Source organism: Amblyomma maculatum, chromosome 10 (genome assembly GCF_055883805.1).
Source record: "Amblyomma maculatum isolate TAMU_Amacu chromosome 10, ASM5588380v1, whole genome shotgun sequence".
NCBI lineage: Eukaryota > Metazoa > Arthropoda > Arachnida > Ixodida > Ixodidae > Amblyomma > Amblyomma maculatum.
This window is the reverse complement of record NC_139353.1, coordinates 82,783,092-82,807,768: the sequence shown is the minus strand read 5'-3', so window position 1 is coordinate 82,807,768 and position 24,677 is coordinate 82,783,092. Positions and strand designations below refer to the sequence as shown.

The 24,677-nt window shown below is 44.6% G+C and overlaps 1 protein-coding gene across 2 annotated transcripts in view; it reads left to right on the top strand.

Moving 5' to 3' along the window:
- The first annotated feature begins 158 nt into the window (after positions 1–158).
- The window catches only part of tw (Protein O-mannosyl-transferase 2), a 46,120-nt gene continuing 21,601 nt past the window's right edge, over positions 159–24,677 (top strand). The window contains exons 1-11 of one of the 2 annotated variants that reach the window (XM_084582999.1): positions 159–579; positions 1,191–1,275; positions 3,069–3,173; positions 5,199–5,307; positions 7,738–7,846; positions 8,825–8,890; positions 10,657–10,750; positions 12,624–12,730; positions 15,827–15,909; positions 22,609–22,718; positions 22,860–22,990. In XM_084582999.1, coding sequence (XP_084439125.1) covers positions 389–579; positions 1,191–1,275; positions 3,069–3,173; positions 5,199–5,307; positions 7,738–7,846; positions 8,825–8,890; positions 10,657–10,750; positions 12,624–12,730; positions 15,827–15,909; positions 22,609–22,718; positions 22,860–22,990 — 1,190 coding nt within the window. In that variant the 5' untranslated portion in view covers positions 159–388. The remainder of the gene's footprint in view (positions 580–1,190; positions 1,276–3,068; positions 3,174–5,198; positions 5,308–7,737; positions 7,847–8,824; positions 8,891–10,656; positions 10,751–12,623; positions 12,731–15,826; positions 15,910–22,608; positions 22,719–22,859; positions 22,991–24,677) is intronic. The other variant, XM_084582998.1, reaches the window with a different exon arrangement.

The window sequence follows — 24,677 nt, the reverse complement described above, 5'->3', positions numbered from 1 at the left end:
GACACCAACAATCCGTCACAATTTTCCAATTTTCAACAATTTCCCACAGTAACAAAGCAATAAGCCACTGTTTTTTTCCTTTACAAGAAAGAAATCGTTTTTAAAAAGTCGACATCATCACTATCATCAATTAACAACATGGCGGCGCCCACAAATCCAAACTAGACACCCTACCCAAACTATTTCTCTCGCCACTTCGCTTACCTTGCGCACCCGGGCGCTCCGTCATGGAACCGGTCCGCTTCGGCGGTGCCACTGTTACTGATTTCATGGTTTTCGTTCTTGCTTCCGCTGTTTCTTTTTTTCCGGGTGGGACGAGTGTGCGCCGCGTCGAGGAGGGGATCGTCATGACCTAGAGTTGCCGGTGCATCGTGCCCACGTCCGCACGATGACGGCGAAAGCGGCTAAGCGCAGGCCCGACGCCTCTTTTGCCGAACCCAGCGGCGTTGGAGCTCGCTCTGCAACCGCCGGTTACTTCGACGATTTCGGGCGCAGCCATCTCCGGACTGTCTTTCTCGTGGTCGTTTGCCTTTCCCTAGCAACGCGGTTGTACAAGATCACCGAGCCCGATCATGTTTGGTGAGCCCCACCGATGATTTCACTCGACGTAGTAGACCATGTTGTTCGCTGACACCGCCTTTTCAAAGTATCCTGCCGGCATCAGTATCTTGAGTAGTTTCATCACGCCGTCAGCGATGCGAAAGTCGGAGTTGGCGCGCGTGCGATGGCTGTCAAGGAAGCTGACACGTGCTCGCAACCTGTCACTCAAAGGAAGGCGGCGCCCAATCAAATCGACTCGTTTCGTACGTCGGCGCTCTGAATAGCGCTTCGAAGTGAAAATAAGAAAAACAGAACGACGGTTGTCCCCGTCGGTAGCCTTTGCGATTGTGTGTGTTTGTTGCCCGCTATTAAAAACTGGCATGCTTTCAATGGTTATCTCTTTACAACTTGGCTCACGTCCTCTTACATAAGCTGAAAAATTATGGACAACTGGTCCGGTTTGACCAGATACAACTATGTTCAAATGAAAGCTCATGGTGAATATATCCTCCTAGTCAACATCGTGCAAAGCAATCCTGTCATGCTTGTCTACACATGGAGAAGCCTGCATGATGCGAATTTCAACAGATCGATATTCAGGAACACCTAATAGCTTGTGACTTAGGAATTTATTTTTCCACTTGTTACAGCTGGGACGAAACCCACTTTGGCAAGATGGGCAGCTGGTACATTAACCGAACATTCTTCTTCGATGTTCACCCTCCCTTGGGCAAGGTGGGATTACAATTTTGTTTGCATTGTATCAGAGATGTCTCAGTCTGCCGTGATCACTGCAAAACATTTTTCTTACCACTGGTATCACTGTCTTCCTTTTGATGTCTGTATATCGTTTCCCTTTTTTCCAGTCCTAAACAGACATTCAAATCACCAAGTAATTGCTATTACCATCCAACTCAGCGAATTCATATGGGTACCATTGAATTTAAAGCAACATTTTCTGAAACAGCTGAGTACCTATAGATGATGGAATGTAATATTAAAGTTGATTTGTCAGCAATTTTTAGGTTTTTTATTTTGGAAAATGCCACTTTCATTGTTACAGACTGCTTCAGGTGTTGCGCCATTTTAGTTGCCGTACAAAATATTTCGCAAAGCTTTGGGGACATGCAGTTTTCTTGTGGTCACGAAATCATTGCAGACCTAGATGGCTTGTTCGATTTTCCTGTTGCTTCATACTGGTTGCAAATAACCTCTTAGGTGATTGAAGTAAATGAGTGAAGGAGCTGTTAACTGTAATAAGGACAGCAAGAGCACTTTAATATAATGTTATGCTTTAAAAAATACACAGAAACCTTCTTCTGAAGCTTTTGTATGATGGTATTTAAACTAATGAGCTTTTAAGTGGAGGGCATACAGCTCGTTTGCTAGCCATAGCCCAGTTAATTGGTTTATAGGAAAGTTGCAGTATAGTCATACTCCTTTGTGGACGCCTTTAAGGCACAGGAAAGGAAAGTAGGAGGGAAAGTGGAAAATTTTAGGAGTTTGTTAGGAAAAGTGGAAGCCAGGCTGTTTGGAAAAGAAGTGCGTCCATGCTGCGCCATGTCAGTGCTGTTGTTGTGGCTGTAGGAAGATAGAAAACAAAATGCACAGGCCCGCTACTGTCTCTGTAGCTGAGCCACCTCCGCTGCCTCGTTGCAGACAGAAGAGAAAATAGAGAAGGAAGAAAAAAGCGGTGGTGATCTACCTGTCCCAGCCCCATCAGGGGAGTACCATGACAGTGCATGTTAAACACCCCCAGGTGGTAGAAATTACTAAGGAGCCCTCCACTGCACACCCCTTTCTCTCTCTTTCTGCTTTTAATCCCACCTTCTTCCCTTCCCTTATGGTGTGATTCAGGTGTCCATAGAACAAGTTTGGCAGATACTGCGCCTTTCCTTTCCTGTGAACCAATTATTATTATTATTATTATGTTCAGGTGTCCACTGGGAACTGTAGCAGATATTGCACCTTTACATTCCTCTATTTGTTTTCTTGCTCCTTTTCATTTTGCTTTCAATCCATGTCCTTCCCTTTCCTTATAGAAAGGGTCAGTATCCACACAAGTGTGACAGTTACTGCACCTTTCTTATAATCCAATTTACAGATTACTTGTTGGCGCCCACTGAAAAGTCGGATATAATGTTACTTTCTTTCCCTAAAAACCTGCTTAAATAAAACCTTGGAAAGCAACAGCAGTGTTAAAGGCACTATCATGTCTATTATTAAGGGGAAGTTTGAGTAGCTCCCACATTTGTTTTAACTTAGTGCTCTGGACACCATCACTTCAGGTGTTCTGGTTTGTAATTGTTTAAGTACCACAGTATTCTTTCTTCAGTGCCAACATTATTGGCTTGTAACTTGTATAGTAGAGAAGTGTGTGGTAATGTAAAGAGATTTTGACGACTATGCATGAATAAACTATGAAAATAACTGAGCATGTGTCCAAACATAATGAAGCTCTAAGTTCTAGACATAAATATGTGTGAACAAATTACAACTAGACATTTACGCCACATGTAACCTTTCAGATGCTCATTGCCCTTGCCGGCAAGTTGACTGGATACAATGGAACATTCCCATTTGGGAAGCCTGGTGACAAGTACGAGGACCACAACTATGCCGGAATGCGCATTGTGAGTGGCTATCAAACCAGCTTCCTACATTTCCACTGGTGGTCCATCCTGATTCCGCCCACTAACGCAAAGTAGCACGTAGACCGTTTCAGGAGCACTGGTAGTATTTGCTTTGTATAGCTTTTAGCAAGCTGTCTCTTAATGACCGTAGGCTCTACTGAGTTGGTGACGTCTTTTCTAATACAGAGTAAGGGTGCACTTTTGAGAACATTCCGTTCCGTTTGTTGCTCTGTTGTGGAAACTTCAAAGAATGGCATGAAAATGAGTGAATGGAACAGATGAGAAACGAAAATGCATATACACAGTGCAGACATCGAACCCTTTCATTAGCGAACACTGCAAGATAGTTACCAGCTCAGAAACCACCTAGCATACTAGCAACATAGACACCGATTTCAGGCAGTATCACACCAGAACTGGAACAGGGCTTAGCTCATCATAACATCTTGCATATCCGTCGGTTGACAAACCAGGCAGTGGATAGCAAATGAAGCTTGAAAAACTCTTCACAAATAGTTGTGGTAGATTTTGGCACTCAGAGTTGTCACATTGCGCATCATCCTTTTACAACGTGGTCAACATGTCATTTGCAGAATTGCATGAACTGTAGATAGGTTACTCATATCAAACACCTGTGAAAGTTTTTGTTTATCTATTTATTTGTACATACTGCAGTCTCAATGAGACCTAGCAGGTAGGCGTATTTCTACAAACATTCAGTTTCTATACTACAATAATGCACATGCTCTTGGGCTAGACATATCAAACAAAGAAGCAAAAAATAACTTAAAAAGAAATGGAAGGAAGTTGTTATCATCCACATCACACACATGAAGGACAGTCAGCGAACTTGCTTTATTCGATGTAAAGACGCCGACAAGCAACAAAACCTGGGAAAGCAACAAAAATCTTTCTTTGAGCGACATGATCCCTTCGGTTTTGCCATGCTCACTCATATCAGGGAGACTGTAGATGTTCCTTACAAGTTATTTTATTTTTCAACGTCTCTTGAATGCTTTTCTTTTTCCTGTTAGACTACTCTGCTTCTTGTTCAAAATGCATTGTACAGACAGATCGGTTGTACATTTTGTCCGCTTATGTCATGATACTGTGCAAGTGTGCATCTGGTGTTAATTTCTTTGTTATGCGCATAGTACCAAGGATGACTTGAAGCAGCTCGTTCAGCTAGTTGACTTGTAATTTGATAAAAGAGTATTGGCACGCAAACACAATGTGAACCCTGTATAAGTTCTTGGTGTGTTTGTTTTTGTGCCAATGTCCATTTGTTGTACCAAGGACATATTCACTCCTTTTCCTAAGCCTGATATAAGTGTTATTCATTGGCTTTGTTGCTTTAATATTGTAATTTTCTTGCATTTACAGTGTTGTCTTTCATGATCGAAGTGGGTGATTTAAAATTCTGAATTCAAGGAAAAGGTAGATGCAGATCATTTTTAAGCAGTGTTTGGCCTTAAGCAAGTGTGTGATAATAAGCATCTAAATAATGTAAATGTGACCAACGTCTGCTATGTAACCAAATGGCACAGTCACAGAATGGCTCTCACAATGAAATAAGAAATATTGAAGCTTGCAGATTTCTCATTCATAATGTCTGGTACTGTTTTCTCTGCTGTTGAATTGATGTGGTTACTGTTAGGATACCGAAGTGTAGATTATATATGCCCAAATGTACCCTGAATTGGTGACTAATTTAAATCACAAGTTTCTGAATTTCTGGCACTGTGTTCTGTCTGGTAATAGCACTCACATTTTTATATGAATTGGAACATCAGCGATAGTATGGATGAAATGACAACTTAGTGAACTGATAACAGGGGTATGGGTAATGCATTATGGACAGACAGTCTTGTATGCAAAGAAACTGTTTCCTTTTTTTACAGTCTCATGTATAAATTTTTTACAGTTAGTGTAAACGCTTCCATAGATGTATGAAAGAGCACAAATCATGGGTGAAATTGAATCGGAATTGAACTATGGTTGTGCCATGCATGTTTTGTGATGCAGTTTTGTGCCCTGTTGGGGAGCATGGTGCCTCCGTTCTGCTTTGTCATTGTCTGGGAGCTTTCCCATTCCCTGCCTGCAGCTGTCCTGGCATCCATGTTGGTGATCTTTGGTGAGTGTACTCTGGTGTACTTTATGGTCGCCCTTTCTCTATTGTAGTGCACTTTTCTAGATGGGCATTAGCCGCCTAAGCACAAAATGCAAAGGCTGGCCATGTCACCTTTTATAATACTGGGACTACTGATGCTTGTAGGGTGACATGTAATTAAAGTGTGGTGGAGGTTAAAGTTGTGGAGAAATGAAGGTTATTCCACTCTCCTGTGTGTTTTGTTATTACTACTAACAGTTACTGTTATACTAGATTTATACAAAGCACAAAGGGTATTTGTTCCCTCATTGGAATTCGCCATGTAACAGATGTACTCTTTTTATACCATTGCCTGTAGTATGTACAGTCTGTCAATGATATACAGCCCATGGCGCTTGCTTGCAAGCCCTGTTACGCAGCTCTCTGAACATCTCCAGTGTTTGCAATCTCAAAAGTGCAGCGAAAGAGTTGGTGCCATTTGCGGAAATGCATCGTTATAGTCATGAACATTCTTGGCGTAGCCTGCAACTCACTTTGCCGCTTTCCTTTTTTGTGAATTGTGAAAGGAAAACTCAAATTCATTAAACCCTTTGAATAACCTGCACAGTGCAAGATGCACAGTGATTTGGGCATGCACTCATGCACAGTGCCAGTCTGCAAGGACCTGCAGTGGCACCATGTGAAGTGCATAATGACATTAGAGGCAATTCTTACCTAACCAAGGGCATCAACACATTTAGCATAATGCAGTGGGTGTTCCACTGTTATGATCTGCCTACTGGAATCCCTGCTGCTTAGGCGAACTGGCAGGTATGTGCCGACACCGGGTCCTTCGCTTCGGGACCATCTGTAAATGATCGGATAGCTCTCTGCCGAAGTGAATTGCAGATCGTGCTATGCCAGTATGCTAATAAACTCCACAAATATTGATTATTGCAGGCAAATAGGCAAACTGATGCCCTTATTGAAAAATCAATGATATTAATGTACTTTCAGTTTGTAAAAGCTTGGTTGAATTGAAGCTTTGCTTTGACGAACCTTCATTATGGGTGGAAATTGAACTTTTTCCATGTTTACTCATTAGAATTAAAACCTCGCTTGAACGAAAGCTCATTATTGGGGAAATTGCATTTCTTTGCTTGTTTATTCATTAGGCATCACAAAAACTTTGCTGTAGTGGAAATTTCATTGTAGCATGATTAGAGCCATTTCATTTTGCAGGCCTTGCTGTGCAGTGGTGAAAATGGCTTTTTTTTTTCTTTTATCAGGCTTAGTTTGACGTCACTGTCAGTCCTCTATCCAAACAGGCTTTTGGTACTGCTCAGTCGCACTGTTAGAATTATTTCATTCTGACATAATTTTCAAATCTACAGGCCCTCGTGTGTACAAAATTTGATAAACCGTCAGTCTTATGTGGTGCAGTTTAACTGTGTGGAAGTCGGCACATATGCAGTCAACTCGGCTTTGTTAAGAGTCATGATGAGCTATGATTTCGCATATGCCACATAATTGGGGCTCAGCATCCCAAAGAAAACTCTGTCATTGAGAGGCCTGCTAATCGAGGACTCAGGATAATTTCAACAACCTGGGTTTCTTTAATGGGCAATAGCTTTGCGCTGTTACTTTACTGAAAAGGCAACCTATGTGGGTTGGGTTTATTTGTCATTTGAAGCACTAGACCCTGTGAACCAGGTCATTCATTACCTTGACGTTACCTAGTATTGCAGCTTCTTTTGTTCCTTTTTCTTATTTGTCAAAGTCAGGATAGCAGAATTTAGTGTTTGGTAGAGTTCTCTTCGTCATCTCTTTGCAGTGTTCCCTCACCATGATACAAATGCACGTTTCAGCCAACTCACTTTGTGTGTATTTTGCTCTCTGTACTCATGTGAGGGGGTTATACTTGATAACTTAGCCAGCACTTCCTTTGGTTGCCTGCGGTACTTTGTTTTGTTCTGAATATTTTTCTCACTCCTAAATTGCATATGCAAAGGAACATCTTTTCTTAATTCAGGTGCAACTACCTCTCACTAAAGCAGAGGAAGCATGTTTACCTAGAAGGCTCCATTGTTTATGTGGCTACTTCCATGATATGTTTTTATGCCAAGCTCCCATTTTTGTCAATGCCTCCTTATACAGGACATTTTATATATATACCTATTATCGCTGTGAATTGGTTGTCAGCGCATTATTTTTCTCTTTTGATTGCTTTAGAAACTGAAAAGTAGCCTTTATTTGGGTTTGGGATGCTTATTGGGATAGTTCTTAGTTCGTTGTTAATTGGCTTTTACTCAACCTAGGGCTTAGTAAAGAACAGTTGAGTTCTTTTGTGTGTCGTTTATGGAAGAATTATTGTGCCCTTGCAGAAGGAGGCTTTGTTTTAGCCAAAGGTCTTAGCTGCTTTCTTGACTGCCGGTTTAAAGTTTTTGTTGTTTTCTTTTGCTTGCCTTTTGACAGATGTTGGGCTGGTCACACTATCACAATACATATTGCTGGACCCCATCCTCATGTTCTTCATCGTGGGTGCTTTCATGAGTATCGTTGTCTTCAAAGCTCAGGAGGACAGGTCAGTTTTCTCTTCATTGCTACTCACTCTCCATCCTGAATTTGTCATTGATAGATTGTTGGTGGATTGATGATCACGGTTTAGTATTTGTGGTCAGGGTGTGGTCAGATTGTTCCCACCTAAGCTTGCTCTTAAAATTTTTATAAAGCATTTTTAAAATTTTGGGCAAGGGCCCAAAGTAGTCTGAGACACTCGTTAGGAGTGGTAAGCAGAAGAAATGTGCATCAGGTGCTAATGAGGTTAATTCATTGAAAGGATTCGTGTGTGTCAGCTGTGACTTTCCTTTCTAAACTTTCATTTCCTTTCACGTCGTAGCTGTAATCATGCATTGCAGACTGTTTCGCTCTTCAATCAGTCATTAAATTAAATTTTGGCACTTTTTGAGGTGCAGTATGTCTCCGTGGTTCGTTTTAACATGCTATGAGGTAGCTTAGTTCTGCAGCTCCGCTTACAAGCTTTCGATTAGCAGTGTTCACATCTCAGTTTAACTTATGTATTTCCACATTGTAGAAATGAGTGTGAAGAAACTCTCAGTTTATTTTAGCATTGGTGGTTGTGTGATTCTGATGAACTGCATATAGTGGACATGGGAATGGGGCCTCTTGTAATAGGGGGCATGTTCGACGAGGATGCGGTCATCATTTGACTAAAGTGTGCCTCAATATCAATTACTTGCTTAGTTGCATCATGCTCTGCCTACAGTCAATGGTAACCACGAGCAGCTGTGCCACAAACTTCAGGAAACCTCTTTGGAGGAACAGTTGGCATAAAAGTCAGAATTTGATAAATACACTTCGTGTAAAAAGTGACCGCTTTCCGTCGGGCTAATGTGAAGCATAACGTTAGCAAAAATGCTGCTTGCTAGAAATGTCACATGGTTATATGGAGTATTATTATGGATCTTAACCAAACCAGCCCTACAATGGGCTTTGTTGCCGCGACACTCGAACAGGGCCAATACCGCATGCTTTTTTTCAGGCCATTTTCACGGGCTTGGTGGACATGGCTCATCATCTCGGGGGTATTTCTGTCTTGTGCGATCAGGTCAGTGTACCATCATCCTTGTGATTTTTTTCACGATGTACAGTTTAGTCCAGTTCACGTCCTTCTCTCTGATTGCAGTGCTGAAATTTTGATAGAAAACTCTTTATTTAATCAGAAGAAAGAGGTCTTGGCTTGATTGAATTACTAAGTCAGTTAAAAGCACCCCAGCTGGTTTAAATATTTGGAGCCCTTCATTGTGATACTTGTAGTTGATGTTGCTTTTGGACGTTACACCCCGTATGAAAATCTTGAGCAAAGCACTATACTGCCAGATGTGGAAGCAGAGACCAGATGTGGTGCGATGCACGCACAAGATCTCCCACAGCTTTCAAGAAGGTGGTGAATCCGACAAAAGTTTTAATGGATTTACAGCCCTTAAGAAGCTTGGTCAGCTGAGTGCATAGTTGTATTGCTTATGATAACAGAAAGCAATGCTGTAAGAATTACAAGAAGCATTTTTATTGACTGTGACACCATGTCTGTGTCTCTGACTACATCTATGAGATACCCTGTCCTGGGGCATATGGGATGATGTGTTAATGATCGACTCAGGGAGCACGCAAAAGATCTTGCTGATAACTAACAGATGCAGCTAGGTAACCATTGTGTTGCTTATGTCGATCGCACACAGTGTCTTCATTGTGTAAGAATCCTAGGCAGAACTAGGCCAAAAATAAGGTTTGCCAAACATCGGAGGCTTTTTTTTTTTACCTGAAAAGCAAAACAAAACTATGTCACTGGCAATTCCCTTGCTCTTCATGAAGAGGGGTTAAAATTCCTTGCGCAGCTCATCTGTTAACTTCTTGCATGCTTGTTTCCAAGATTCCTTGTAAGGTGGCGCTTTGCGACTCCTGTGAGCATATACACGCTGTGGTTTTTGCTTGAATAAACCAGTTGTTAGTAATGCCGTGTTTCGTCCCGTGTGTGTTTCTTTTGCCTAGTGGGCATCCTGCACTAAATGAGATTATTGTAATGGCTGAAAACCAACTAGCGCATCAGTTAACTCTTCTAACACTGTGCTGGTTAGTGTTGTGCTAGTGTAATCTTGATACAATAACAATGTAAATAATTCTTTGATATTGTATCGTGACACGCACATCATAATTCTCCTTCTACCGTGAGGATGGTAGTAGCGATAACAGTGACGCTGAAATTAGTGATAATGACATTGATGACATTAGCAATGATAATGACGGTGCATTTAGTTGATAATCATAATGAGAGCAAACGTGATGCACCGTGTACACCAGCAACGCTTAGGCTTCCGCGTTTCTGCAGTGTAGATTCGACAGTGCTTGCAGAATTTTGACTTTTCTGATGGACTTCAGGTGTCCACAGAAATGTGTGACAGATACTTCACGAACCAAATATACAACACTTTCCTGTAAACCAATTATGTAACGGTGTGGTGAACTTTGATGTGTTCAACGGAACGCTGGTTGTGTTCGACAAGGGGCACGCTATGTATTATGTACAGCAGCAGCGCTCAGGCTTTTGCATTTCGCCATTTCAGATTCTGCAGTGCACTCAGAACTTTTATTACTATTAATATTATTGTAAAGTTTTTTATGGTGGTTGGTTGTTTGAGGCATTAACGTTTAGGCATAGCACTTGCTCAGCACTCCATATTCTACATTCAAAAACAGTTCAGCTTTGTAATGCGTTGTTGCTAAGAAAGCAGAGGGCAGCAGGGCCACCTTTGCTGGTGGGGTAAAATTGTGTGTTTATTCCATCCATCTTCCCCTCTTTTCTTGTGACCATTCCAGTGTCAAATTTGTGGGCCTCTTTGTGGTGCTCCTTGTTGGCCTGTACACGGTTCACGACCTGTGGACACTCCTCGGAGACTTGGAAAAGCCTCTGGTGAGCCTCCTCAGCTCTCTGCTTGGCTGAAGAATTATTTTGTGCTGCTTTGCTTATCGTCTACTTCATTATCTTCTAGTCTGTATATTTTTTTTTTTACTTAGCCCTAATTTTGCTTACGAAACTAATTTGTTCAGTTGTGCATTGCTTTTTAAAGTGTGTTCAAAACTTCGGCCTGCCTTGGTTTCTGTGCTGTGGATATCTGCTCCGATGCTGCTCAGTCTAGCCAAACCAGTGTTTTCTTTACTGGCCTCCGATTATTAAAAAAGAAAATTGCCGCTAAACCAAGTGTTGGCTTAACCATGCGTTTTGTTCAGTAGAGCAGAAGGTGAGTAAGCAAACCTTCTGTTTTGCATGACTCAGATGTGCCTCCTGGTAAAACCAGTTTTAGAAGATCCAGATGCCACAGATTGTTTTCACTGCGACCTATGTGAGTTATGCACATACTGGGCTCTCATTTGATGTTCAGAGTCGCTTGCCTTCTACTGGTGGTCAGTCTCGTATGTCAGGATTTACCCCGCCTTGGCGGCACAGTGGTTAAGGTACTCACAGTCCTGGGCCCAAGGATGTGGGATCGAATCCTGACTGCGGCAGTCACTTTTTGATGGAGGCGAAAAGTAAGGTGCCCGCGTGCTGTGCGGTGTCAGTGTATGTTAAAGAATCCTAGGTGGTCGATATTTCCGAAGCCCTCCACTGTGGCATCTCTCATAGCCTGAGCCACTTCGGGACATTAAACCCCACAAACCGAACCAAACATGCAGGATTCTGGCTGTAGCAATTATGTGAGCACTAATGTTTTTACTCCTTCTTCCGATGTTGCTGCTGTTGTTGTGTGTTCTTTCATTTCTCCTCGTTTCTCTCCTTTTTGTATTTCGTTTCACCTAGCTTTGCTTCTTTCATGTTCTTTTCTCCATCACTCCATCATTCTTCTCTTCTTCCTTTTCCATTTCTCCTCTCTCTCGTGGCTAGACTTTGCCTTTGTCTTCTTCCCTTGTACAGTGGCAGCTCACCGTAACACCATATCGTTTGCGCATGGTGTTTGCACTCTTTACTGGAGGGGTTAAGGTATACACTGCAGCTTCTTGCGGGAGGCTTCTGTACACCATCACTATAGGTGGAGGTCGATAGAAGGTGGCCTTATCTGCACTAGTGATATGTTGCAGATACCATCAGAAAAACAGCATTGCTTGCAAAAGGGCTTGGTCAACAGAGGCATAGCATACTGAATCTATGCGTCTGATTAACTGTCAGTTGCAAACTATGCCGGTTAGCTTTATGCTTACATTGGGCTGTGCTGTGCATGCATCAGGAACTTGAGACGAGTCTTTTGTGTTATGAGTTTATGTGGATGAAATGGTAATTAAAAGATACTTTGTTTTTGTGTGGTCAGTCAAATTTAGCATTTTTGGTAATCAGCCTCTTTGTAGTTTAGGCTCAAAATGTAGTTAGGCTCCTTTGTGATTAGAATGGCTGCTGATGCAGGGAGGTCCTCATTGAGGAGTATTTTGTAATTTTGTCTCTTACTGCAAAAGGTGCGAGTGTGAATTGGTACATAAAAAGGAGCTCTGCATTCTATTAATTAGTATGTACTGTGATATGGGCCATGAAACTGTCTGTACCTCTCAATTTAGTCTATTAAATTGAGGACACTTTGAAATGACCCTGTATTCAGCACTTGCGATGACAGTGAATATGAGAGGTTGACACATTAGGCCTGGAGATTGTCTTACAGAATAAAACAAGGTTTGGAGCAAAGTTATTCCGTGGATTTGTCGGGCTTGCATGCGTGGCACTTTTTTAGTGGCTTGGGGATTTTAATCCTGTGTGTGCTGTTTTTCTTTTTTTGCCCTTTTTCCTCGTCATTTGCTCGCAGCTGTTGGTGGGAAAGCACTTTGTGAGCCGGGCCCTGTGCCTGATTGTGCTTCCTGTCTGCCTGTACATGCTCTACTTCTACATACACCTGCAGGTCCTGTACAAGAGGTGAGCACTCTAATGCAACGGGCGCCATTTTGCTACGCAGGGGCATTCCTGCCCCATATCACAATAGGAAAGCTTGTCCGCAAGGTTTTAAATTAAGGGTGTGCGAATAGTATTCAAATTTTAGACCGCAAATGTGGAGAAAAATAATGCCTTCGAATATCGAATATCCAATCAGAGAAAAAAAAAAAAATAAAGGAAACATTGTTTGTCTTGTTTATTTCTGAAATGCGTATGGTATTTGCAAAAAACAAAAACAAAATTATACTTGAATTGCACAGAAGTGTAAACCCTACTAAAAATTTGTGTTGTAATTTCTAGTAGGGTAAGTCCTGTTTCTCCTGACCTGTTTTTAGGGCACAATGTGACAGCATTAATAATAAGAGTCCCTTGCGGACTCTTGTATTCATACGTGCACTTTGGTACTTGTATATCACAAATTTAACAACTTGTGCCTCTATTATCCCACATGTACTAATCACATGCAGTTGTAAGCTACCAGATTATATGAACGACAATGTGACGTAGATATAAAGCCCCACTTTAACCAAGCCCTACAAGTGTGCCTGCGTGGCATAGGAGCAGCATGTGTTAACACATGATCCAGGGATGTTGGAAGGCTGCACATTGATGTCACCCTCCCATCTCAATGTCAGATGGGCCAAGTCATGGGTGCCCGTGACGTCACAAAACCAGCAAGCGCGCGGCCTTGTCACCGGCTAGCTACCACCTGCCAGAAGAATGCCTGCAATTTTTCCCTCGCTGTGCCAACAACAGCATTGCCGCATTTTCTGTGGATTGGGGCCTTTAATGGCATTTCGCTAAAAATGCAGCGTGAATTTAATGCAGGATTTGGTCCTCCAATATCACTGTGCAGGGTTGACCTGCATGAAACTGAGTGGAGCTGTCGTATTGCTGCCTAATACAATAAACTTTCACTAATTGTGCTTCAGGAAACCGGAAAGATGTTTCGATTATCGAATGAACCTGAAGAAAACTGCCGAAAGCTGTTTGTATCACAATAATTGTTACCTGTTTCACGAACCCTTGTATAATGGTGTCCACATTTGAGATGATATCCTAATGGAAGTGACGTTATTTTTCATCTTTCATTAAATGCTTCACTTTGCGCACACCTTTAAGAGCTTCAAAGAATTTTAGTCAAATCGTTAAGGCCTCAGCTACCCTTTTTGGAGTGTTATGCACTAGCTGTGGTCCCTCTTCACAAGACGGCCCCATTGCATTTTGAGGATGCTGCACTGCAGAGTCAGTGCAACCAAAGCATTGTGGAGAAGCGTGCAATGCGGTGAAACTTCACGTTACGAGTGCGCTTTTACAATGCACCAGAAGAAGCTTGTGTATGCTTGCAAGGGATGTGTAAGCGTTACAACTGCACAACGTCATCCCAGAGCAAAAACACTGAGGCTCCAAGTGCTGCCCGAAACGGCACGACTGACTGATGCTCACACCTGATCGCAGTCGCGGGGATACGTGAAGTTAAGTTCTGATTGTGGGTGCCTGCCATAGCCCATGTCCGAACTAACCAGTGTCCGATGCTTTATACTTGCCTGGACGTTGGTGGTACTGAGCTCCTAGTTTCTAATCTTTAGAATTAACGGGAGTCGAAATAACATCTTAGTGTATCCGAAGACTACAATATTCGGTAGTGTTTGGATATTCGGATATTCTCAGTGTATTTGGTGTTTTCAAATGTTTGGGAAAACTCTAAATGAATATCAGTTTTTCGAGCAGAATACAAATCGAATAACGAATATTGGATTCGTATTCTAAATTTTGAATATTTGCGCACGCCTATTTGGAAATAGATGACATTAAAAAATGTGCAGCACTTGCAGCACTTGTTACTCGTCATGATGTGCAGTTTTATACAGCATGGCTGCATGAATAGAAGAGTGTCATAGTTGTGTTTGCTGCAGTCCGATGTGGTTTGCATTTTATGTGTGTTCTCCCTTGGCAGCAGAGGTTTCTAGTAAAGCCTGTGCTTGATGCATAGGGGCGTGCATTGAAGATTGACCAGGAAAGTGCTCTGATCCACTTTGGTCTACTGCTGAGGAGACTTCATGCGAATGTCATCAATTTTTGAGTGGAAAAAAGACTTCACTGCGAAATAATTGAACAACAGGGCAGAAGAGAGGTGCGAGGGGAAGGCGGATCAGTTGTTGACAGCCTGACTTTAGTAATGTGGAAACTAGAGAGACGAGAGGAGCAGGAGAGAGTGCTACTATGGTGAAAGTAAAATGGAATGTGCCTTTTCACAGTCGTTAGTGCTCGTGCGGCCAAATTTTTGTTTGTTTAGCATCGAAAACACTGCTCAGCTCAAAACCAACAAACAGATTTTGCTGATTGCGTATACTGGTTTAAGTGACGCAGCACTTGTGCAGAAATTAGTGGGGGTTTTAGATAAGTTGCGCGGTTGTATGGAGTCTGGATTAAGTCTTGCTCCTTGTATATGTTGCTTAGGGAACACTTTGAAGACAAAATTTTTGGTAAGTTGTGCTCAGAACTGTGAGTGGAACACTTTATTTCTAGTATTCTGCTCCTTTTAGTGCCTTTTGAATTAGATCTCTAGAGGGGACTCTCTGGAGGAGGCGAGGAGAGGGGGAGGGAAGGAGGGTGATGGTAGGTTTTCTTTTTTTCTGTGCCATCAAGGCAAGCAGCATGTGGTTTTTATATGTTACAGGAACTTTTTACCGTTCTTTGCAGTGGTAGCAGTACAGTCTTTTACATCGGCATGGTTATATGCCTTATATATAAGCATTATGTTATAGATTAAAGAATTGTTGTGCTGGTTTTTGATGCCTGTTTTTCATAAAGTAGAATGTAAAAGGAGGCCTCCTTCAATACTAGTCCTCTGCAGATGAATAATCACGACACTGCTTCCTCTCTGGTCTTTCAATAACTGTGAGTAGTTCTTGGGTTGCATGGAGGCACCAAAGGCAGTACTGTTGTTCATATTGACTGGTGAGCTTTAGCACTTTTTGGTGGTGTGCACAAGAAGGTCTCGATAGCAGCATGTGAGGCTTATAGTGGAAAAATAAAGATGCGGCAGGAATTCACCCTTTTTCTCGTGCACTGCAGTGGCAGTGGAGATGGCTTCTTCAGCTCAGAGTTCCAGTCTCGGCTCAAGGGCAACTCCCTCTACATGGCCAGCATGCCGAGAGGTGAGTGTGGCTGGACTGGTTGTTGGTTAGGGTTGCACGAAGGTAAGCTGTCCGTTACGAGATTTCTTATTTTTTTGACTACCTGCGATTGTATCGAGGGTGCGTGCCCATTCACTCCGCCTATACACCCCGTTCCATTCCATGGCAAGAAAATGAACAATTTGAGCTAACTTGCACGCTGAGTTAATAAAAGGTTTTGATATAAGCCTTTTATTAATGAGAAACAAGCAGTTTTAGTCATTTGACTACTTTATGTAGTACAGTGTACTGTGCATTAATTGCTATTTTGCCTCAAGAAACAAGCAGTTTTAGTCATTTGACTGCTTTATGTAGTGCAGTGTACTGTGCATTAATTGCTATTTTGCCTGTGCTGGAACAGCAATTCTTGCATTATATCCTGGCTTGCATTTGAAAAACTGAAATCTTCTCTCGGATTTGATAGAGACGCAAGTGCAATATCCTCTTTCTTTTCAATTTTCTGCCTTGTTTTCATTTTCTTGTCTGACTGCATAGTTGTCATTACAAGAGACACGTCATGTTTCTGACGTTCCTTGCACTCACGGAGATTGTGCTTAGATGGGCAAAGACTTTAGTCTGCAGTGACTATGCATCCCCTGTTTAATGATGCAATATTTTCACTTAAAATATACTTGTGCGCGCCGGCGGCCGCCATCATCAGTAAGCTTCAGCTTCAAGACCGCGGCAACACTATCCGCATCAAGTGATTCCCGGCGCACTCGGAAGATTGTGCATCCTCACCGAATCACAACGAGACGGCCCATTCGGCGGCGCGAGCGCTTACCTTCCGCGCTCCCGAAAAGGACCGTTCCGAATGGTGGTTCGAAACAAAAGACCGAATTACCAGTTACGAGTAAGTGACTAAAGTTTTACCGCCTAGCTCGATGGACAATGCCGCCGCCTCACCCGGCACTTAGTCGGGAGGAGGCGGTCATCCTAAGGGAAATGCAAACCGGGTCACTCCTAGCCCCGGCAGTGCTACACGTCCTCCACTCAGACATCTACACGAGTGATATGTGCAGTGTATGTCAAGTGGGTCCGGCGGACCAATGGCACATCATGTGGGACTGTGCCAGGTTCCCGACCAAAGCTGCATCTAGGACATACCCGCCGGAACTTCAAAGTGCTGTGCAGAATACAGACAAGGACATGCAACTATGGGCCGTCCAGCAGGCCCGAGGTGCGCTCGAAAAGCACAAGCCTCACAACCTACCACAAACGGGCCAAATGAGGTAGTGCAGAGTAGGGCTAAACCCCGGGTAGACGCTTGGCCAGCGTCACGACGCTTTAACCCGTCGTTTGCCGGCTCTAATAAAGTTATACATACATACATACATACATACATACATACATACATACATACATACATGCGTGCATGCGTACATACATACATACATACATACATACATACATGCATACATGCATACATACATACATACATACATACATACATACATACATACATACTTGTGCATTATATTGTCACGTAGTGGTGACGAGGTCGACGACACAAATGAAGGGTCGATGATTGCACTAAAGAAACTCTTTATTTGGGCTGACTTGCGCCCGCAAAAGAACTAAGCAACTCGGCGGCGGCGATAGCAACAAACGCGCTCGTCGGTCGTCGAACAAAGAATGCTCGTCACACTCGGCAACGCTCAATTTAAAGGCTGCACAGAACAATCTAGATAACGTCGCAAACAGCTACCAGCACGGGCTGGAACATTGTGGAAAGACACCCGAGTGGCCGGAACCTTCCAGACAGATCTCGGTGCGTCTTGCGCTACGACAAAACTGATAAAGGTGTGACTCGCGACATCGAGCAGTAACAAACAAAGATTACAGAACTGATACGCGGTCCAGAATCAGAGTGATAAGCCTGTATGCCGGCGGCTGTTAAAAAACAACAAATACTGTTTTGCAGGTTTCGCGGCATTACTCCCCCCTTAAAAAAACATCGCCTCGATGTTTCAAAACAAAGAAACTTAAACCTAAACACTGCAAAGTATAAACACCACAGATTCTTTAACGCGCGTAATATGGCTTCAGTCGTACAACATGTACAATTTCTGGGCGTGCGCGTCGCCGTTGTGATGCTGATGTTCCGTCGGGAATGACTTCATAGTCCAGGGGTCCGACGCGGCGAAGGATTTTATATGGCCCAAAGTATCGACGCAACAACTTTTCACTTAATCCGCGACGGCGAATTGGTGTCCAAACCCACACTTGGTCTCCTGGATTGTACTCTGCGTGGCGTCGTCGTAAATTGTATCGTCGGCTGTCGGTGCGCTGTTGGTCTTTAATACGCAGCCGTGCGAGTCGTCGGGCTTCCTCTGCACGCTGCAGGTAGGCGGCGACGTCAAGGTTGTCCTCGCTGGTTACGTGCGGCAGCATTGCGTCGAGCGTCGTCGTGGGCTCCCTGCCGTACACAAGCTTAAACGGGGTCGCTCTGGTCGTCTCCTGGACTGCCGTGTTATACGCGAAGATCACGTACGGCAAGATGGCGTCCCAGGTCTTGTGTTCAGCGTCGACGTACATAGCGATCATGTCCGCGATCGTTTTGTTCAGGCGCTCCGTGAGGCCATTGGTCTGGGGATGGTACGCAGTTGTTCGTCGATGGCTTGTGTGACTGTATTCCAGGATGGCTTGCGTCAACTCTGCCGTAAACGCCGTTCCCTTGTCCGTGATGAGCACTTCTGGGGCGCCGTGTCGCAAGAGTATTTGTTCGACAAAAAATTTGGCGACTTCTGCCGCGGTACCATTTGGTAGTGCTCTTGCTTCGGCTAACGGGTAAGGTAGTCAGTGGCCACGATGATCCACTTGTTACCCATAGACGAAGATGGAAAGGGGCCGAGGAGATCCATCCCAATTTGCTGAAAGGGCAGGATTGGGGGCGGAATCGGGTTTAGTAGTCCTGCTGGCCTGATCGGTGGCGTCTTGCGTCGTTGGCACTCACGACACGTCTTCACGTAGTGGGCAACTTCGGCAGGCAGTCGCGGCCAGTAATACTTCTCTTGGATTCGACGCAACGTGCGCGCAAATCCGAGGTGGCCTGCTGTGGGCTCATCGTGCAACGCCTGCAGAATTTCTTGCCGAAGGGTTTTAGGCACTACGAGAAGCTGCGCGGTCTTGTTAGGTGCGAAGTTCTTCTTCACAAGGAGGCCATTGCTTAACGTGAAGGATGATAAATGTCGCCTGAACACACCAGGAGGGGAAGCGGTCTTTCCTTCCAAGTAATCGGCTAGCGCTTTCAGCTCAGGGTCTGATCGCTGTTGTTCTGCGAAACTGCTGGCGCTTACCGGTCCCAAAAAGGCGTCATCGTCATCGTCCTTCGGGGGAGAATCGACGGGAGCGCGGGATAAGCAGTCTGCGTCGGAATGCTTCCTGCCCGACTTATAGACTACAGTCATGTCAAATTCTTGAAGTCGTAGGCTCCATCTGGCAAGGCGGCCGGAAGGATCTTTCAAATTAGCCAGCCAGCAGAGCGCGTGATGGTCGCTTACCACCTTGAATGGTCGGCCGTATAGGTATGGACGAAACTTAGAAGTAGCCCAGATGATCGCAAGGCACTCCTTCTCGGTCGTCGAGTGATTGACTTCGGCTTTTGTGAGAGACCTGCTAGCGTAGGCGATTACTTTTTCCTGTCCGGCAGTCTTCTGGACGAGAATGGCTCCTAGGCCTACACTGCTCGCGTCGGTGTGAATTTCGGTCTCGGCGTTTTCATCAAAGTGGCCAAGTACAGGAGGGCATTGCAGGCGGCGCTTAAGTTCGTTGAAGGCTTCTCCTTGCGGCGCTTCCCATTTAAAAGGTACGTCAGCCTTTGTAAGCTGCGTCAACGGTTCGGCGATCCGCGAAAAGTTTCTGACAAATCGTCGATAATAAGCGCACAGCCCAAGGAATCGGCGCACAGCTTTCTTGTCGGCAGGCGGTGGGAATTGTGCGATTGCAGCTGTTTTCTCCGGGTCTGGGCGAATACCGTCCTTGCATTGCACGTGGGCCTTAGTGTCCGATCTCGGCTTCGTCGTTTCTTCAGGTCATGGCCGGGGCATACCGTTGTTACTTCGCTGGGCGGCGGTGTCTGCTTGCACTCTGGTCGTGTTGTCGGCGATGTCGTCGTGTGGAGCGGCGATGAAATGGTTGCGTCATCGTTAGTGGTCGTCGGCGGCGGAGGATCTTCTTCTTTTCGCCGTTGAGCAACCTTACCTCCAAAGGTTGCTGCCTTTAGTTTCCCCTACGGGGGCTTGGGGACCTTCCGCGCACACTACCATCATAGTTACGTCCTGGCGACGCAAAGCGGGCCCTGTACGGCGATGGAGACCTGAATCGACGGCTTGGTGGCGCAATCTCACCGCTACGCAGATAGTTGTCGATTTCTTGCGGTCGTTCACCTGGGCGTGGTCGTGGAGTGTCGACTGCAAATCCGCGGAGACCGATTCGTCGGTACGGGCAGTGCCGCAGAATGTGGCCGGCCTCACCGCAGTGGAAGCATAATGGGCGGTTGTTCGCTGTCCTCCATGCGTCGCACTTCCTGGGGCTTGTTGGTCGTTGGTAGGCTTGGCGGGCGGGAGCCAAAGGAGGGTTTTCAGGAACAGGCCGGTAGCGGCGAGGGCTCGGAAAGTCATCACGTCGGGACGGAGGGCGACGTAATGCACCAGCGTAGTTCATCGCTGTTGCCTCTTGTGCTGGAAAAGTCGCAGCCGTCGCTTCAGGAACGCCCAGCGCCTGCTGGACTTCTTCACGGACGACGTCCGCGAGTGTCGCCACCTGGGGTTGTTGCGATGATGGCTGCATTCTGCGGAGCTCTTCTCGCACGATCTCCCGGATGATGTCCCGAAGGTTCTCTCCGCTTGCAGATGCGCTGGGGTAGTGGCATGAGTAGTCTGGTTGAAGTGGTCGCTCGTAGTGGCGCATCCGGGTGTACAACGTCTTCTCGATGGCAGACGCTTCCGTTTCAAATTCTGCCACTGTTTTTGGTGGATTTCGGACAAGATTTGCAAAAAGCGATTCTTTGACGCCTCGCATTAAAAATTTGACTTTCTCAGCTTCAGTCATGTTAGGGTTAGCGCGGCGAAAGAGGCGCTTCATCTCTTCAACGTACGCCAGCACAGGCTCGTTAGGAAGTTGAAGTCTTGACTGAAGGAGGTCCTGGGCTCTTTCTTTTCGGACGACGCTTGAAAAGGCAGTCAAAAACGCTTCCTTGAAAATGTCCCAATCCTTCATAGCTGCCTCATGATTTTCGAACCAAACTCGGGCATGTCCTTGAAGAACGAAGTAGACTTGCCTGAGTTTCGTGGCGTCGTTCCAGCCATTGAATTCTGCCACACGGTCGAAAAGGTCCACCCAGTCTTCTGCATCTTCATCCGGTCGTCCATGGAAGCAGGGGGGCTCACGGGGTTGAACAAAAACAACCGGTGCTGTAAGCTGGGCCATTGTGAGCGTCGATGTCTTCCGAGATCGAGTGGGGTCAGGCAGCAGACCGTGTTCGGGTTGTAGGCCTTGAAGTCGGCGGCTGGCTCGGTGACCTGTAGGATGGTCTTCCAGGGCGACAGGAACACGGCTTGGGTCTTCGCTTGAAGGATCAAAGGCAGCACCTCCACCAGATGTCACGTAGTAGTGACGAGGTCGACGACACAAATGAAGGATCGAGGATTGCACTAAAGAAACTCTTTATTTGGGCTGACTTGCGCCCGCAAAAGAACTAAGCAACTCGGCGGCGGCGATAGCAACAAACGCGCTCGTCGGTCGTCGAACAAAGAATGCTCGTCACACTCGGCAACGCTCAATTTAAAGGCTGCACAGAACAATCTAGATAACGTCGCAAACAGCTACCAGCACGGGCTGGAACATTGTGGAAAGACACCCGAGTGGCCGGAACCTTCCAGACAGATCTCGGTGCGTCTTGCGCTACGACAAAACTGATAAAGGTGTGACTCGCGACATCGAGCAGTAACAAACAAAGATTACAGAACTGATACGCGGTCCAGAATCAGAGTGATAAGCCTGTATGCCGGCGGCTGTTAAAAAACAACAAATACTGTTTTGCAGGTTTCGCGGCAATATTTTTGCTACATGTTTCTTTCCTTTTTTTTTTTTATTAGTGGGTTAAACTAAAGAATAGTAGCTTTAGCAGAAGAATGTAGTTGAATATTAGTGCAGAAAGCATGATTTACCACTGTTCTGTGTGCTGCTTTAAATCTCCTTTCTCCCTCTTCTATCCTGGGCTGCTTCCGCTGTGAGAGTGCCCCATGGTAATGACAACAGTCATCAACTGGAAGGGAGTAAAAACAGACCTGCAGGTAGCCAACAAAACCTTGTCAGCAGCAAAGCACAAAGCACAGTTAGTGGTCATTGCACCAAGACATTTGGCTGGCCCCTAGTTTTAAACATCATCATGCATTTAAGAGCTTCCAATGAGGATCGGAGCATCCTGATGAAAGGCTTGTAGTGGTGGGATGCATCAACAACCTGACGTTGTGACCATAACTTGAACAGGAACAGAAGCAATGATAGCATTGTTTTGTGGTGTGCATGAAAAAAACGTTGCATACACTTCTGGTTTGGGCCCGAGAGTTTCAGCGGATTCAGCCAGCTATGGATTCGTGACTTCCAAAAAGAAATATAGAGGGGCTATGTTGTTGAGTGCAACATTTGATCTCATCCGGTGCCTGTTGCTGCTTGCAGAGGTGGCCTACGGTGCTCAGATCACCCTGAAGAACCACCGTACAGGGGGCGCCTACCTCCACTCTCACTGGCACCTCTACCCTGAAGGGCTGGGAGCACGGCAGCAGCAAGTAAGGAAGAGAAAGTGCATGTGATGCATATCTGATTTACTTGAAATTGGGAGATTCAAATTACTTATATTTGGCACGTGTTCAATTGAAATTGGAGGTGCATGAGTGTTTTTTCTTGCGTTTTTTTTTTTATTTTACCAGGTGACAACCTATTCACACAAAGATGACAACAACAACTGGATCATCAAGAAGTACGACCAGGAGCCAAACCTCAAGAACAAAACGGTGGAGCTGGTTCGGAACGGTGACATGGTCCGCCTTGAACACGTTGTGTAAGTCCAGCTCTGGCACGGAGTCTTTGTACTCTGCTGTTTTGCTTTGTCATGCTGTAATCTTTTACATAGTTGGCAAAATTCGAGTTTTTGTACAGGGTTCTCTACTGTGTTTAAATTTCCTAGGTGATGAGGGGCTGTTTTCTCACGCTGTAACTGGATGAAGTCAAAGCAACTACTGTTTTTTTTTTCTTTGTGTTAGAAATGGCATGCTTCATCAGGTTGGGCAGTAGGATATGTATTTGTCATATTATTAGCCCTTTTTTTTGCTCATCATGTGTTGACGGTACAGAGCTGGTATGCTTCAAACACATTCATTGTAGCAGTGATATTCATAGCCGATCCCTGTGTATAATTGCAGCTCATTGTTGGGCCACTCCTAAATATTATAAATATGTAAGCTGCTGTGTGATGTCACATTCACTGCCACACACATGTATATGGGATATGTCTCACAATGGAGCCGGCATGGTAATTTACATTCACATCGGAATTTTTTGTGCATTCGTTAGCTTCTGACCTCTTTACTCTAACAAGATATAATTAGAGATGTATAAATAACAAAGTTCTGGGTGTAAAAAGAATACAGATATTAAAAACTGAGTGTGAATTGAGTGTGAATTGCAAGTTAAATCTCCTACTAACCACAGCGTATCTATTAGAGGTACCCGAATAACAAAGTTTCTAGTGCAAGCTGAAAGCTGGAACTAATGAAAATTGGTGGAAAACAGAGCATCAAAATAGTTTTAAAGGTTAGTACCGATAATTGAAAATAAGGAGAAACATTTTTTTCACAAAGCGCGGGCATGGAAACAGATTGTCTTGGTTTACATGATCATACTGCCGCAAACCATTCAAATGTGTATTTGTTTTTTTGGCAGCCACCGGCATGCAGCCTTATCACTCTATTCGAACACACTGGGCAATTCTGTATGCTTTGCTTGTTGATGTTCGTTGTCGCAAGACACGGCTTTATCGTTTCCTCTGTCGCGGCAGATGATCCGAGATGATTCCAGCTACGCACGTGTGCTTCTACAATGTTCTAGGGTATGCTAGTTACTGTTCATGACTTTATCTAGATCTTTCTTCGACGCCTTTAAATTGAGCGCTGACGAGTGAAACATTCGTACAACGATGACCGCCAAGCACGATTGTTGCTATCGATGCCACCGAGTTGTTCAGTTCTTTTGCGGGCGCAAGTCAGCCCAATAAAGAGTCGATTCACGTGAAGATTAAGTCTCCTCATTTGTTGCCGACGGGATTGTCACCACCACGTGACAGTATGCACGCGCGTTGAAGTGATTTGGCTTATGCAGGACACCGTAAGGGGCATGTGCCGCTATAGTTGTTTTGTGGTAACTTCTTTGACAGCACTCTATTTTCGTCAAAATGTAAAGAAAAAAAATTTACATTAGATTAGCCTGAAATTCATAATTCCTTAACGGGTAGGAGGTTCACAAACCACACTTTCACTGTTCAAACTATTCCTGAATAGATTAAATAGTGAAAGTGGAGTGCGAATTGAATCGAATAGCAAGGACTATTAAGCAACTATTTGAAGTTTTGAATATTTGGGCACCCCTGAATGTAATAGTAGCAGGAAACGAAGAAATGAAAATGGTTCTTGCAATCTTGGTGCACAAAAATGAATGCAAGGAGTGCCTTTTGTCAGAGTCACCAGCGGGAA